Genomic DNA, 16,595 nt, shown 5'->3' on the forward strand with positions numbered 1-16,595 from the left:
ACAAAATTCTGACACCCTGTCTTTCCAGTATATCTTGGTCAGCATTTAAGTTGTCAAAATAGCGTATAGGTACCGCTGTGACGAAATACACTGGGCCTAGACCATGCTGGCCAACAACTTGCTCCAGGCCCAGATTTTGCCACCCAGCCCGAAGCCACTCTTGATTTCACCAAATCGCTTGGCACTCTGGGTGTTCCAACCTTGCACCTCAGTCACAATTGACTTCATATAAGTTGTTAGTAGTGTTTTAGTCTATTTTCTTTCCTTTTGAACTACCAGTGAGTTGTTGCATATGTTCGGTAGCAGCATCTTAAACCAGAAGTTTTTGAAACTGCAACTTTTTCTTTTTTTCTCTTCCCTGTGCAGTCTGCTGAACATGCTTTTTGTATGTGTCCTACTTTGTTGCATTTTCTGCAAGTTTCTGCTTTAAACCTCCTTTGGTCCAGTGCATGTGAGCCCCTCCGTAAGGGTAACACAATTTGATTGGCCAGGCAGGTTTCTGTTTGGAGGTTGCAATTTTTGTTAATGCTCACTCATTCCTGACTGCAACTCAATTGCATCTCTGTTGTTTCCATTGATACAGCAACTTAAACTGGTCTTTTAAATGTGAGTTGTGCTTCAGTTAGGAGCTGTTTTTTAATGCTTTCTTATCTTAACAATCTCTTAGTGCATCTTTAAGCCTATTACTGAACTGACAGTGGTCAGACAATCTATTCAGTTCAGCAACATACACTGAAATGGACTCCCCTTCTTTTTGATTCTGCTTATGGGAAATAATTTACAAAAAAAAAACTTATCTTGACACAAAATCATTCTGCTTATGGAACCTGAAAAATTCTGCAATCAACAATGCTTTAGGTTCTAAATATTCCTGCATTACTTTCATGATATTAGCAAAGCTCATTTCGGCTGATCTGTTGGAGCAGTCAAACTTGTAAGCACACTGTATGCTCTTTCACCGATTACACGCAGCAAAGCTGGCGCTTATTTCTCATTGGCTATTCTATTTACTTCAAAGTACTGCTCAATTTATTCAGTATACATAACCTGTATATCTGTTGCATGATCAAATGTGTCTATCTTTCCAATGTAGCTCGTCTTTTCTGCTTTTTAAAAATTTATTGTTAGTATTATCACCCGGTACTCACTGTTTAAGAATCCATGGACTTCGTGCATTTTCTGCCTTTTTTTAAACTTAGAACATCTTTCAAGATGTTATTAAGAGGGGGAGGAGGAGTGATAAGAACTCCAACATCTTAACCAAAAGACCAATGGTAACTTACATTTGCTAAACCAGCATGACTACCCTGAAGCCTCCTTGAATTTCTTCCTTGTTTTATTGTATTGTTGAACAGTGGTTAAGCTATGGCTTTTGGCAATCTAAGCATGAATATTCTGGGTTTAGGATGAAGCCACACTCAGATTGGAGGACCAACACCTTATATTCCGTCTGGGTAGCCTCCAACCTGATGGCATGAACATCGACTTCTCTAACTTCCGCTAAGGCCCCACCTCCCCCTCGTACCCCATCTGTTACTTATTTTTATGCACACATTCTTTCTCTCACTCTCCTTTTTCTCCCTCTGTCCCTCTGAATATACCTCTTGCCCATCCTCTGGGTCACCCCCCCCCCGTCTTTCTTCCCGGACCCCCTGTCCCATGATCCTCTCGTATCCCCTTTTGCCTATCACCTGTCCAGCTCTTGGCTCTATCCCTCCTCCTCCTGTCTTCTCCTATCATTTTGGATCTCCCCCTCCCCCTCCAACTTTCAAATCCCTTACTCACTCTTCCTTCAGTTAGTCCTGACGAAGGGTCTCGGCCTGAAACGTCGACTGCACCTCTTCCTACAGATGCTGCCTGGCCTGCTGCGTTCACCAGCAACTTTGATGTCTGTTGCTGGGAAAATAAATGTGCTAGGTTTTCTAAAATTGGCTCATTCTACCTTAGGCCACGAACTTATTAATCACCCCTTGTACAAGTCTGAATCAAATGACAAATGTTGAAACAATGAAGTTGTCAAATGTCAGAAGTACCTATATTGCTCTTCTATAACTCAGCTACCAACTATTCAAAATACAAATGGTGGTAATTCCTTAAATTCCATTTTTAACTATTTGCTTTCTTCTTGTATGCTCCCATTTAAGATTGGAAATAATTTACAAAAAAAAAGCTTATCTTGACACAAAATCATCATTATGGCTGCTTCTAATTAATGAGAACTAAATTAAAGCTGTTAGACAATGAAGAATCAAGAACCGTTAAAATTTCTGTGTATTTTTAGGATAAAGTTACTTGGTAGCTCCAATAAAAGCCAAGAAAAGTAGTGAAAAATAGTGCATTAAGTAAGTGCTAATTATAAGTACAACGTGTGATGCTAGTGGTGTCGAAGGAAGAGTAAGAGGGGGAGATAAAGAGAACACATAAGAAAATTGTGTACTGCTTTATGTTGATGTTTATATGAGTGATCTGTGGCCCTTTATATTTTACCAGATTCACTTTTTCTTATTACTTCACCAGACCTTTTTTCTGTAAGGGGAGTAAGGGGCGACCGTGGATGACAAGGGAGGTCAAGGACAGTATAAAAATAAAAGTATAACATAGCAAGGATGAGTGGGAAGCCAGAGGATTGGGAGACTTTTAAGGAGCAACGGAAGATAACTAAAAATACAATACGGGGAGAAAGATGAGGTACGAAGGTAAGTCAGCCAAAAATATAAAGGAGAATAGTAAAAGCTTCTTTTGGTATGTGAAGACGAAAAAATTAGTTAAGACCAAAGTTGGGCCCTTGAAGACAGAAACAGGTGAAATTATTATGAGGAACAAGGAAATGGCAGACAAGCTGAACAGGTACTTTGGATATGTCTTCACTAGGGAAGACATAAACAATCTCCCAGATGTAATAGTGGCCAGAGGACCTAAGGTAACAGAGGAACTGAAGGAAATTTGCATCAGGCACAAAATGGTGTTGGGTAAACTGATGAGACTGAAGGTTGATAAATCCCCAGTGCCTGATGGTCTGCATCCCAGGGTACTTAAGGAGGTGGCTCTAGAAATCGTGGACGCATTGGTAATAATTTTCCAATGTTCTATAGATTCAGGATCAGTTCCTGTGAATTGAAGGGTAGCTAATGTTATCCCACTTTTTAAGAAAGGAGGGAGAGAGAAAACAGGCAATTATAGACCAGTTAGTGGTGGGGAAGATGCTGGAATCAATTATAAAAGATGTAATAGCGGCATATTTGGATAGCAGTGGCAGGACAGGTCTGAGTCAGCATGGACTTACGAAGGGGAAATCATGCTTGACTAATCTTCTGGAATTTTTTGAGAATGTAACTATGAAAACGGACATGGGAAAGCCAGTGGATGTAGTGTACCTGGACTTTCAGAAAGCCTTTGATAAGTCCCACATAGGAGGTTAGTGTGCAAAATTAGAGCAAATGGTTTTGGGGGTAGGGTACTGATATGGATAGAAAATTGATTGGCAGACAGAAAACAAAGAGTAGGGATTAATGAGTCCTTTTCCGAATGGCAGACAGTGACTAGTGGGGTACCGCAAGGCTCGGTGCTGGGACCGCAGCTATTTACAATATACATTAATGATTTAGATGAAGGGATTAAAAGTAACTTTAGCACATTTGCAGATGACACAAAGCTGGGTGGCAGTGTGAAATGTGAGGAGGATGTTATGAGAATGCAGGGTGACTTGGACAGGTTGGGTGAGTGGGCAGATGCAGTTTAATGTAGATAAATGTGAGGTTATCCACTTTGGTGGCAAGAAAAGGAATGTAGATTACTATCTGAATGGTGTCAAGTTAGGAAAGGGGGAGTACAACAAGATCTAGGTATCCTTGTTCATCAGTCACTGAAAGTAAGCATGTAGGTACAGCATGCAGTGAAGAAAGCTAATGGCATGCTGGCCTTCATAACAAGGGGAATTGAGTATAGGAGCAAAGAGGTCCTTCTGCAGTTGTACAGGGCTCTGGTGAGACCACATCTGGAATACTATGTATAGTTTTGGTCTCCAAATTTGAGGAAGACATTCTAGCTATTGAAGGAGTGCAGCGTAGATTCACGAGGTTAATTCCCGGGATGGCGGGACTGTCATATCTTGAAAGATTGGAGCGACTGGGGTTGTATACACTGGAATTTAGAAGGATGAGAGGAGATCTGATTGAAACATACAAGATTCGAAGAAGGAGTCTGAGAGTCTGAGTGGGAGTGCCAAGAAAGACAATTTTTGAAATTTTCGTTTTTTTTTCTCCAACGGCTTTCTGAGAGGCGGGACTGCGCAGGCGTGTGACGTCGGGCAGTGCAGCGCGGCAGATTTAAAAGGGCAGACATCCTGCTTCGGGTTTGATTCGAAGAAGGAGTCTGAGAGTCTGAGTGGGAGTGCTGAGAAAGACATTTTTGAAATTTTCGTTATTTTTTTTTCTCCAACGGCTTTCTGAGAGGCGGGACTGCGCAGGCGTGTGACGTCGGGCTGTGCAGCGCGGCAGATTTAAAAGGAACAAAGCCTCATAGAGCGGGCAGCGTAGTTTGCGGGTGGCGGAGTGAGCCGGGAGCAGAGTGAAGACCTAAGGGCTTCGGCTCAACAGGCTTAGGTGGAAGCGGGCGAGGCGAGGAAGGTTTGACATTCATTTTCTGTTGTTATTTGAGGAGAGGGGCATTATGAGTGAGAGGGCAGTTTGCTGTTCTCGGTGTCGGATGTGGGAGGCCCTGGAGTCTCCAAGCCTCCCGGACGTCTACATCTGCGCCAAGTGCATCAAGATGCAGCTCCTAAGGGACCGCGTTATGGAACTGGAGCTGCAGCTCGATGACCTTCGTCTGGTCAGGGAGAGTGAGGAGGTGATAGAGAGGAGTGGAAGGCAGGTGGTCACACCGGGGCCACGGGAGGCAGACAAGTGGGTCATGGTTAGGAGGGGGGAGGGGAAAAGTCAGGTGATGGGGAGTACCCTGGTGGCTGTGCCCCTTAACAACAGGTACTCCTGTTTGAGTACTGTTGGGGGGGACAGCTTACCCGGGGGAAGCGACAGTGGCCGTGCCTCTGGCACAGAGTCTGGCCCTGTAGCTCAGAAGGGTAGGGCAAGGAAGAGGAGGGCAGTTGTGATAGGGGACTCGATAGTAAGGGGGTCAGATAGGCGATTCTGTGGACGCAGTCCAGAGACCCGGATGGTAGTATGCCTCCCTGTTGCCAGGGTCCGGGATATTTCTGATCGTGTCCAAGATATCCTGAAGTGGGAGGGTGAGGAGCCAGAGGTCGTGGTACATATAGGTACCAATGACATAGGTAGGAAAAGGGATGAGGTCCCGAAAGGAGAATATAGGGAGCTAGGAAGGGAGTTGAGAAAAAGGACCGCAAAGGTAGTAATCTCGGGATTACTGCCTGTGCCACGCGACAGTGAGAGTAGGAATGCGATGAGGTGGAGGATAAATGCGTGGCTGAGGGATTGGAGCAGGGGGCAGGGATTCAAGTTTTTGGATCATTGGGACCTCTTTTGGCGCAGGCGTGCCCTGTACAAAAAGGACGGGTTACACTTGAATCCCAGGGGGACCAATATCCTGGCAGGGAGATTAGCGGGGGCTACTGAGGTGACTTTAAACTAGAATGGTTGGAGGGTGGGAATCAAATTAAAGAGGCTAGGCGTGAGGAGGTTAGTTCACAACAGAGGGATGGGAACCAGTGCAGAGAGACAGAGGGGTGTAAAGTGAGGGTGGAAGCAAAAAGTACAAAGGAGAAGAGTAAAAGTGGCAGGCCGACAAATCCAGGGCAAGCATTAAAAAGGGCCACTTTTCAACATAATTGTATAAGGGCTAAGAGAGTTGTAAAAGAGCGCCTGAAGGCTTTATGTGTCAATGCAAGGAGCATTCGTAATAAGGTGGATGAATTGAAAGTGCAGATTGTTATTAATGATTATGATATATTTGGGATCACAGAGACATGGCTCCAGGGTGACCAGGGATGGGAGCTCAACGTTCAGGGATATTCAATATTCAGGAGGGATAGACATGAAGGAAGGGGAGGTGGGGTGGCGTTGCTGGTTAAAGAAGAGATTAACGCAATGGAAAGGAAGGACATAAGCCGGGAAGATGTGGAATCGATATGGGTAGAGCTGCATAACACCAAGGGGCAGAAGACGCTGGTGGGAGTTGTGTACAGGCCACCTAACAGTAGTAGTGAGGTCGGAGATGGTATTAAACAGGAAATTAGAAATGTGTGCAATAAAGGAACGGCAGTTATAATGGGTGACTTCAATCTACATGTAGACTGGGTGAACCAAATTGGTAAAGGTGCTGATGAAGAGGATTTCTTGGAATGTATGCGGGATGGTTTTTTGAACCAACATGTCGAGGAACCACCTAGAGAGCAGGCTATTCTGGACTGGGTTTTGAGCAATGAGGAAGGGTTAATTAGCGATCTTGTCGTGAGAGGCCCCTTGTGTAAGAGTGACCATAATATGGTGGAATTCTTCATTAAGATAGAGAGTGACATAGTTAATTCAGAAACAAAGGTTCTGAACTTAAAGAGGGGTAACTTTGAAGGTATGAGACGTGAATTAGCTAAGATAGACTGGCAAATGACACTTAAAGGATTGACGGTGGATATGCAATGGCAAGCATTTAAAGGTTGCATGGATGAAATACAACAATTGTTCATCCCAGTTTGGCAAAAGAATAAATCAAGGAAGGTAGTGCACCCGTGGCTGACAAGAGAAATTAGGGATAGTATCAATTCCAAAGAAGAAGCATACAAATTAGCCAGAGAAAGTGGCTCACCTGAGGACTGGGAGAAATTCAGAGTTCAGCAGAGGAGGACAAAGGGCTTAATTAGGAAGGGGAAAAAAGATTATGAGAGAAAACTGGCAGGGAACATAAAAATGGACTGTAAAAGCTTTTATAGATATGTAAAAAGGAAAAGACTGGTAAAGACAAATGTAGGTCCCCTGCAGACAGAAACAGGTGAATTGATTATGGGGAGCAAGGACATGGCAGACCAATTGAATAATTACTTTGGTTCTGTCTTCACTAAGGAGGACATAAATAATCTTCCAGAAATAGTAAGGGACAGAGGGTCCAGTGAGATGGAGGAACTGAGCGAAATACATGTTAGTAGGGAAGTGGTGTTAGGTAAATTGAAGGGATTGAAGGCAGATAAATCCCCAGGGCCAGATGGTCTGCATCCTAGAGTGCTCAAAGAAGTAGCCCAAGAAATAGTGGATGTATTAGTGATAATTTTTCAAAACTCGTTAGATTCTGGACTAGTTCCTGAGGATTGGAGGGTGGCTAATGTAACCCCACTTTTTAAAAAAGGAGGGAGAGAGAAACCGGGGAATTATAGACCGGTTAGCCTAACGTCGGTGGTGGGGAAACTGTTGGAGTCAGTTATCAAGGATGTGATAACAGCACATTTGGAAAGCGGTGAAATGATCGGACAAAGTCAGCATGGATTTGTGAAAGGAAAATCATGTCTGACAAATCTCATAGAATTTTTTGAGGATGTAACTAGTAGAGTGGATAGGGGAGAACCAGTGGATGTGGTATATTTGGATTTTCAAAAGGCTTTTGACAAGGTCCCACACAGGAAATTAGTGTGCAAACTTAAAGCACACGGTATTGGGGGTAAGGTATTGGTGTGGGTGGAGAATTGGTTAGCAGACAGGAAGCAAAGAGTGGGAATAAACGGGACCTTTTCAGAATGGCAGGCGGTGACTAGTGGGGTACCGCAAGGCTCAGTGCTGGGACCCCAGTTGTTTACAATATATATTAATGACTTGGATGAGGGAATTAAATGCAGCATCTCCAAGTTTGCGGATGACACGAAGCTGGGTGGCAGTGTTAGCAGTGAGGAGGATGCAGGGTGACTTGGATAGGTTGGGTGAGTGGGCAAATTCATGGCAGGTGCAATTTAATGTGGATAAATGTGAAGTTATCCACTTTGGTGGCAAAAATAGGAAAACAGATTATTATCTGAATGGTGGCCGATTAGGAAAAGGGGAGGTGCAACGAGACCTGGGTGTCATTATACACCAGTCATTGAAAGTGGGCATGCAGGTACAGCAGGCGGTGAAAAAGGCAAATGGTATGCTGGCATTTATAGCGAGAGGATTCGAGTACAGGAGCAGGGAGGTACTACTGCAGTTGTACAAGGGCTTGGTGAGACCACACCTGGAGTATTGTGTGCAGTTTTGGTCCCCTAATCTGAGGAAAGACATCTTTGCCATAGAGGGAGTACAAAGAAGGTTCACCAGATTGATTCCTGGGATGGCAGGACTTTCATATGAAGAAAGACTGGATGAATTGGGCTTGTACTCGTTGGAATTTAGAAGATTGAGGGGGGATCTGATTGAAACGTATAAGATCCTAAAGGGATTGGACAGGCTAGATGCAGGAAGATTGTTCCCGATGTTGGGGAAGTCCAGAACGAGGGGTCACAGTTTGAGGATAGAGGGGAAGCCTTTTAGGACCGAGATTAGGAAAAACTTCTTCAGACAGAGAGTGGTGAATCTGTGGAATTCTCTGCCACAGGAAACTGTTGAGGCCAGTTCATTGGCTATATTTAAGAGGGAGTTAGATATGGCCCTTGTGGCTACGGGGGTCAGGGGGTATGGAGGGAAGGCTGGGGCGGGGTTCTGAGTTGTTGGATGATCAGCCATGATCATAATAAATGGCGGTGCAGGCTCGAAGGGCCAAATGGCCTACTCCTGCATCTATTTTCTATGTTTCTATGATTATTAAGGAATTGGACACGCTCGAGGCAAGAAACATGTTCGCTGGAGGCAGGAAACATGTTCCCAATGTTGGGGGAGTCCAGAACCAGAGGCCATAGTTTAAGAGTAAGGGGTAGACAATTTAGAACGGAGTTGAGGAAAAACTTTTTCACACGGAGGGTTGTGGTTCTGTGGAATACTCTGCCTCAGAAGGCAGTGGAGGCCAATTCTCTGGATTCTTTCGAAAAAGAGTTAGATAGAGCTCTTAAAGATAGAGGAGTGAAGGGATATGGGGAGAAGGCAGGAAAAAGGTACTGATTGTGGATGATCAGTCATGATCACAGTGAATGGTGGTGCTGGCTCAAAGGGCTGAATGGCCTACTCCTGCACCTGTTGTCTATTGTTTTCATCTATAGAATTTTATGCATTAGCACCTGTTTGGGTTTCATATATTATTCTGCAATTTTCATGTTTTATTTGCTTTATCTGCACATTATTCTTGATCACGTACCTAAGGAATATTTTAGCCACATACCTTTAGGCTAAAAAAAAATACACTATTTTTCAGATACATTTGTCAAATTAGCTCCATTTATTAAATAATTTTGATTTCACTTTCACTATTTGTCAGATGTTATTAAGTGTACAGCATAATTTCTGGCACTAGAGATGTCTCTTTTGAGGTACAGAACATGCTGTGGAAACATTTGTGTTCTATGTGGACCATTCATTGGAGTGCTTCAGACTTTCAGAGCCATATCTCAGTGAATATAACTTATTGTTAAAACAGTACTTTTTTATGGGGTGGGAACACAATATTTGACATTGTGTTTGTGGTTAAGATCATACACTTTTTAATGGAAAACATTTTCCTAGGCACTTTGCCTATTGGCACAAAATTAAACCTTAGTTTCATGAGCCGTAAGATTACACCCTTAGAATTTAGGAAACGGAACTATTTATGACAGTTTTAACATTAGGGCCCCTTATGAAATTCAATAAATTCTTATTTATGACCAGTTTTTTCCCCCATATAGAAGCAAAGCATTGTAGATGCTCAACTTGAGTTAAATCAGGTGGTTTTAGAAGTACTGCAGCACAACAGGAGTATCCCTGCATGTTTAAAATTTTTTGTTTATTTGGCAATTATTAATCATATTCAAAAAACAGATTTTAAGACCAATTGAAGGAAATTGAATTTGCATTCATAATTCCTATTTGCTTTATTTAACCAAGGGACACTGGGTAAACTTTGTTTTACATGCTATCCATTCAGATAATTCTGAACCATTAATACTGCTGGGTGGTGGAAAGGCAATAATAGAATGCAGAATATAGTGTCACCGTTCCTGTTACAAAGAACCTGTAGTGCACGTAGACAAATAAGGTGCAAGGGCCATGACAAGGTAAAAATGAGTTCCTGATCTCTCATTCTACCATCCAAGAGGTCTGTTCAAGAGTCTTATCATAATGAGATAGAAGATTTACTTGAGCGTGGTGGCAACACACACAAAATGATGGAGGATCTCAGCGGGTCAGGTAGAATCTATGGAAAGGAATAAACAGTTAACATTTTGGGCTGAGACCCTTCATCAGAACTGGAAATGAAGTGGGGGAGGAGAAGAGGCCAGAATAAGAAGGTGGGGGTGTGTGAGAGAAAGGAGGACATGTTAGTAGGTGATAAATGAAGCCAGGTGGGTTGGGTTGGGGAGATGAAGTAATAAGCTGGGCGGTGATGGATGGAAAAGAAGAAATCTGATAGGAGAGGAGTGTGGATCATGGGAGAAAGGGAAGGAGGATGGGCACCGTTGATAGGCAAGTGAGGAGAAGTGGTAAGAGGGGACCAAGAGTGGGAATGGAAGAAGAGGAAGGAGGAAAATTATTGGAAGTTAGAGGAATCATTCATGCTCTCTAGTTGGAGGCTATCCATACAGATATGGTGCTGCGTGCTTTCAAACTTTTGTATCTTCTATTCGATAAAAGGGGTTGGGGGAGTCTTTGAATTATGTTGGCTGCTTTCCTGAGTTGGGGAAGAGTGGACAGAATCCATGGAGGGGAGGCTTGATTTGGGATAGATTGAGCTGTGTGCTCAACTCTTTGCAACTCCTTATGGTCTTGGGCAGAGTAATTACCACACAAAACTGTGATGCGTCTGGATGGGATGTTTTCTGTGGTGGTCTTATAATGAAGGATGTTGATGCTAAATTAAGAGATGAACAAGGAGGCTTCTGCAAGAACAGATCATGTAACTGACAAAATAACCACACTGCACATTATAGTTGAGCAATCATTTGAGTGGAATTCATCTCTATACATCACCTTCATCAATTATGAAAAAGCTTTTGATAGTGTACACAGAGACTTGGTAGAGAATCCCTGTGGCACTATGGAGTACCAAGCAAGATGGTCAGATCAAGAACTCATACAAGGGAAGGTCCTACAGAGTCACCTATGGTGGGCAGCTCACCAGCAATTTTAAGGTGAAGAAAGGAGTCAGACAAGGTTGCCTGATGTCCCCTTTCCTGTTCTTTCTGGTCATAGACTGGATCATCAAGATAACTACAGCACAGAAAAGGAATGGGAGCCAGTCAAACCCAATGGAAACATCTGGACACCCAGGATTTTGTGATGATATATCTGTCCTGTTCCATATCCACAGGCAGATGCAAGAAAAGGCAACACACCTGGCAACTACAGCATCACAAGTGGGCCTTACCATCCACAATGAGAAAACTAAAGACTTCAAGAGCAACTCAACCTGTATTGACCCAGTCATTCTCAAGGGACGTCCACTTGAGGAGATAGAAGTCTTCACCTACCAAGATGCAGGATGTTGGAGATCTTTTACTAGTCTGTTGTAGCAAGTGCAGTCTTCTTTGCAGCTTTATATTTGGGGAACAGCATCGGTGCTGGTGATGCAAAAAAAAACTAACTAAACTCATCAAAAAGGTTGCATCCATCCTTGGCTACAACCCAGACTCTTTTGAGTTAGTGGTGGAGAGGAGGCCACTAAACAAACTGTTATCCATTATGGACAATCTGGCACATCCTCTCCATGACCTATTGCATAAGCAGCGAGAGCATCCTTCCGAACAGACTCATTCAGCTCCTTTGTCACAAGAATCGTCACAGAAAATCCTTCTTACCAAATGCAATAAGCATATACAACACTTCATCTCTGTGTGTCAGGAGAACACACATTATAATACAATTGTCTCTGTTTTATTATTTCGTACATTATTATTGCACATTGGTAAATTGTTATTGTGTATATTATTATTCTGTACTTTATTCGTTAATGGTATTGTATTTATTATTATTGCTAGGTGTGTTTTTAAATGCTGCCATAACAAAATAATTTCTGACTCTGGATCAATAAAGTACTTATTATTATTATTAATATTACCTAGCAGTGTCACTGACAGGGTGGAACCGATCTGGGTGTCAAGGATCGGCAAAGTTAGGGTAACCTTCATCCATTTCAAGAGCATCTGGCCTTCCAGGGAACTGTCACAGGGCACTAAGATGAGGCTGTTCAACTCCATTGTGAAGTCAGTTCTTCTGTATGGGGCAGAGACTTGGAGGAGAACAAAGATTATAATTAGGAAATTGCAGCCCTATATTAATAGCAGTCTGAGAAAATCTGCCAGACCCACTGGCCAGAAGTCATCAGCAACACCAATCTATGGCCGAGAACATACCAGCTAGCAGCAGAAGAATTAAGGGAAAGAAGATGGAGATGGATAGGACACACCATGTACCAACATCACCAGGCAAGCGCTAACGTGAAATCCTCAGGGGAAAGCAGAAGAGAGGCTAGCCTAAGAACACCTAGCAACGTAACTTAAAGCTTGAAGTACTCTTATATTTGCACAGTTTTTGTCTTTTCTACATTAGTTGTTTGTCTGCGCTGTTGGGTATGATCTTTATTTGATTCTGTTATGGTTCTTGGATTTATTGAGTATGCCCGCAAGTAAAGAAATCTCCAGGTTGTATATGCTGGCACACATGCACTTTGATAATAAATTTACTTTGAACTTCGAATTTTGAACTTTGAAGAGTGGGAATAAAGGGGTCCTTTTCTGGTTTGTTGCAGTGACAAGTAGTGTTCCACAGGGTCAGTATTGGGACCTCTTCTTTTCACATTATATGTCAATGATTTGGATGATGTAACTGATGACTTTGTGGCTAAATTAGCAGAATATACAAAGATAGGTGGAGGGGCAGCTAGTATTACAGCAGGGAGTTTCAGAGAATGGGCAAATAAGCAGCATATGGAATATAGTGTAGGGAAGTGTATGGTCATACACTTTGGTAGAAGAAATAAAGGCATAGACTATTTTCCAAATAGGGAGAAAATTCAAAAATTAGAGCTGCAAAGGGACTTGGGAGTCCTTGTGCAGGATTCCCAAAAGGTTAACTTGCAGATTGAGTCAATGGTAGGGAAGGGAAATGCAATGTTAGCATTCATTTCAAGAGCACTCTAATATAAGAGCAAGGATGTAATGTTGAGGGTTTATAATACATTGGTCAGACCGCACTTGGAGGATTGTGAGCAGTTTTGGGCCCCTTATCTAAGAAAAGACGTGTTGTCATTAGAGAGGGTCAGAGGAGGTTCACGAAAATTATTCTGGAATGCAAGGGTTAATGCACGAGGAGTGTTTGAAGGCTCTGGGCCTGTACTTGCTGGAATTTAGAAGAAATAGTGAAAATCTCATTGAAAACTATCAAATATTGAAAGGCCTAGATAGAATGGATGTGGAGAGCATGTTTCCTATAGTGGGTGAGTCTAGGACTAGAGGGCACAATCTCAAAATAGAGTGATCTGGATTTAGAACAGAGATGTGGTGGAATTTCTTTAGCCAAGAGGTGGTGAATCTGTTGAATTCTTTGCCATGGAAGTCATTGAGTATATTTAACGTGGAGTTTGATAGGTTCTGGATTAGTCAGGGTGTCAAAGGTTATGGGGAGAAGGCAGGAGATTGGGGTTGAGGGATATCCACTATGATGAAATGGTGGAGCAGACTCAATCAGCTGAATTGACTAATTCTGCTCCTATCTCTTATGATCTCATCGTCTCTTCATTTCTGTGGACTTTAGTCCATGTGGCTTTTATTAACATGTGAAACACCCAGCAATCTCTTTTGATTCTGAGATTCACAGATTCAAGTATTCTGCGGAGGGAACCTTAGCTAGTTGTCACCTCCTCAATATGTGGATGTTGCATTCACTATGCTGCCCTTTCATATAGATATAGTAATAGCATTATCCCAGTGCGCAAATTTGGGATGTCTGATCTGAATAAACAGTTGGATTGAGAAGGTGGTGATCTGAGGGGGGCAGGATATGTTTAATATTCTGGGAAGATGCAGCAGCATCTTTGGCATCCGTAAAGCGATCCTATCAGATCTTTGTGGCTTAGCTCTCTTTGTTAATGGATACAGTTTATCTGAAGCTGACTAGATACTACTAATGTTTTGATTTTAATTAGGATGTTTTTTGCATAATTTTATTTCTTACTACCTGTTGTGCTTATTGGTCTCATTTTGAGGAGGCTTGCATGAACGGCATGAGCAATGAAATGTGAAAATTAACATGCAGGTATGCTTGTTTTGTAAGAATGATACACAACTCAAATGCATCAAATACTTCAACCTCAGTGTCATGGCTAAATACTACTAAATGTCTTGTGAGCCATCTCTTTTACAGAAATGTCACTGATTATTTGCTGGTTTTAATTTTCATTTTTTAAAATACAATTATTTTTATTTGGGAAACTGCCATTGTGTATATTTTGATATTTATTTTTATAAATTGATATAATGATTCCTAGAATAGTGTGCAATTTGATTGTCTGTTAGTTAGCTCTCTTCCCAAGCATTATCATCATAGTACTTGAAAATATTATTTTGCAGTACCAGTGCCATCCATTAATTATATTCATACATAACCTGATGAAACAGAACATTTATTTGCATAGTTAAATATTACTTTTGAAATATAATGCTTGAAATGGTACAAAATATTTGTTTTCTTACCATTTTAATACATATTTAACCTATTTATATTTTGGGTGGATTTGAAAAAAAAAGGATGAATGCATTTAAATTCCTCAGCTTTTATTTGTAAATAAATGATTGGAAATTCAATCTTGAGTTTTGGTTCTAAATTTACCGTGTTGGGACATGTCCAGTTTGCGATCTTCTGCTAAAAATATTTGATTCATATAATTAAACTGGACAAGATTGGATCATTTAAAGCTATATGATATTGTTTTGAAAACTACACAATTTATGAATCCTGTTTGCAGTTCAAAAATGCCATTTTAGAGATTTAAACTCTGTAGTGTTCTTATGTTCTTATAATTAATTCTTATATTCTGTGCATTGAATGTAGAAAGAAAATATATCTGTCTTTCTTCTTGTTAAAAGAGTCTCACTAATTTGTAGTCCTAAACCAAGAGTCCATTCAACACAGTGATTTGCTTTTGCTGCTTAACAAATGACTGCATTTTGAAAAAACAGAATGGATAGAAGAAAGTTCATGAGTTATTTTTGGTCTTTTTCATGTGCAAGGCTTTGGCAGCTCAACCACATCTGGATTTAACTTCAATAATCCTGGGATCACAGCGTCTGCTGGCCTGACCTTTGGTGCATCCAATCCTTCAACATCAGGCCTTAGCAGTAATCCTGGGGGACAGCTACTTCAGTTGAAGAAACCACCAGCTGGCAACAAACGAGGCAAAAGATAGAGAATTATCAGTTTGAACAGGGGCACATATTTCTTAAAATAGGCATGACTCATGGTTCTGTGTCCCAAATATGTTTTTTTTTAATAGCTGTAGATAGAAAACTACCAACAAATAGAATGTTTATATTTGACCAGGTGAGCTTTAATCAGAAATTCCTCATTTTCCAGAAGGAATCTGATATCAATGAGTTTTCACAGTGAAGATTATATTTTTGAAAGTAAGTTTGAGTTATCAAGGTACTTTGGGTGAGAGCTTTGGTAGTGGTGACTTTCCTTTAATATATAATGTCTATTTTTGTAATGTTAAAGGATACTCCAATTGTATGCCTTTATTAGTAAGGGAGGAAGTGAGATATGTTGAGTTGGATGAGATTGCAAGTGAATGTCATTGATGTCTTGAATTTCACCATGTATGTGCATGAGGAGCTGCTTCGTGCAGACTTAACTTGGTATTCACTTTTCTGTAACTTTTCAAGGCCAGTTTTGTTTTCAAAATAATTTTCTTTGTGACTTCCAAGTTATTTATGTATGTTTGTTCCAAAACTGTAGTTAAATGGTCACATATGTGACAACGTATTTGAAAATTGTTGTGAAGTCTTGTATTTGGGGGGAAATTGTTAATTTTGTTAAAATAAAGCAACTTCTGCAAGTTTTGTTTTGCTGTATATTTCTACAAAAACCTACTTCTATGATTTGGATGCTGGTACCACTCCCTGACTATAGTAACATAACAATGGACTTGTGGAAATTGGCTATGTACTATTTTCTTTTTAAGAAAAAATAAATTTGACTGGGTTATTAGTGTGTCAAAACTACAGTACATTTTCCAGTTTTGGAGAATGCCTTTAAAATGCTTGAGGATCAAATAATTGTCCTACAGAAAATTTCAATATTATTTCAGTTCTGTAAAATTAATCCTAGTTCAGTTCTAACTGCAAGACTATTTTTAACATTATGGAAAGCCATTAAAATGTTGATATTTAAGATTTTTACTTTACAGAACTAGCACTAAGACTTATTAAAGTTTCTGATTATAGTACTGCATTTGGATTTGAAATTTCAGTACAGAGGTTTACAAATGCTGTTGCTTCTAGTTTTCACAAGAAATTGAACACCATCTCATTTATATCATAAGATTTA

At 41.1% G+C, this 16,595-nt stretch overlaps 1 protein-coding gene across 3 annotated transcripts in view; it reads left to right on the forward strand.

Annotated features, from left to right (window-relative positions):
* The window catches only part of nup58 (nucleoporin 58), a 65,921-nt gene extending 49,637 nt beyond the window's left edge, over positions 1–16,284 (forward strand). Inside the window, exon 16 of one of the 3 annotated variants that reach the window (XM_063054223.1) lies at positions 15,281–16,284. In XM_063054223.1, coding sequence (XP_062910293.1) covers positions 15,281–15,456 — 176 coding nt within the window. In that variant the 3' untranslated portion in view covers positions 15,457–16,284. The remainder of the gene's footprint in view (positions 1–15,280) is intronic. The other 2 variants (XM_063054224.1, XM_063054222.1) reach the window with 2 other exon arrangements.
* Positions 16,285–16,595: the final 311 nt, after the last annotated feature.

Source organism: Mobula hypostoma, chromosome 7 (assembly GCF_963921235.1).
Source record: "Mobula hypostoma chromosome 7, sMobHyp1.1, whole genome shotgun sequence".
Classification (NCBI taxonomy): Eukaryota; Metazoa; Chordata; class Chondrichthyes; order Myliobatiformes; family Myliobatidae; genus Mobula; species Mobula hypostoma.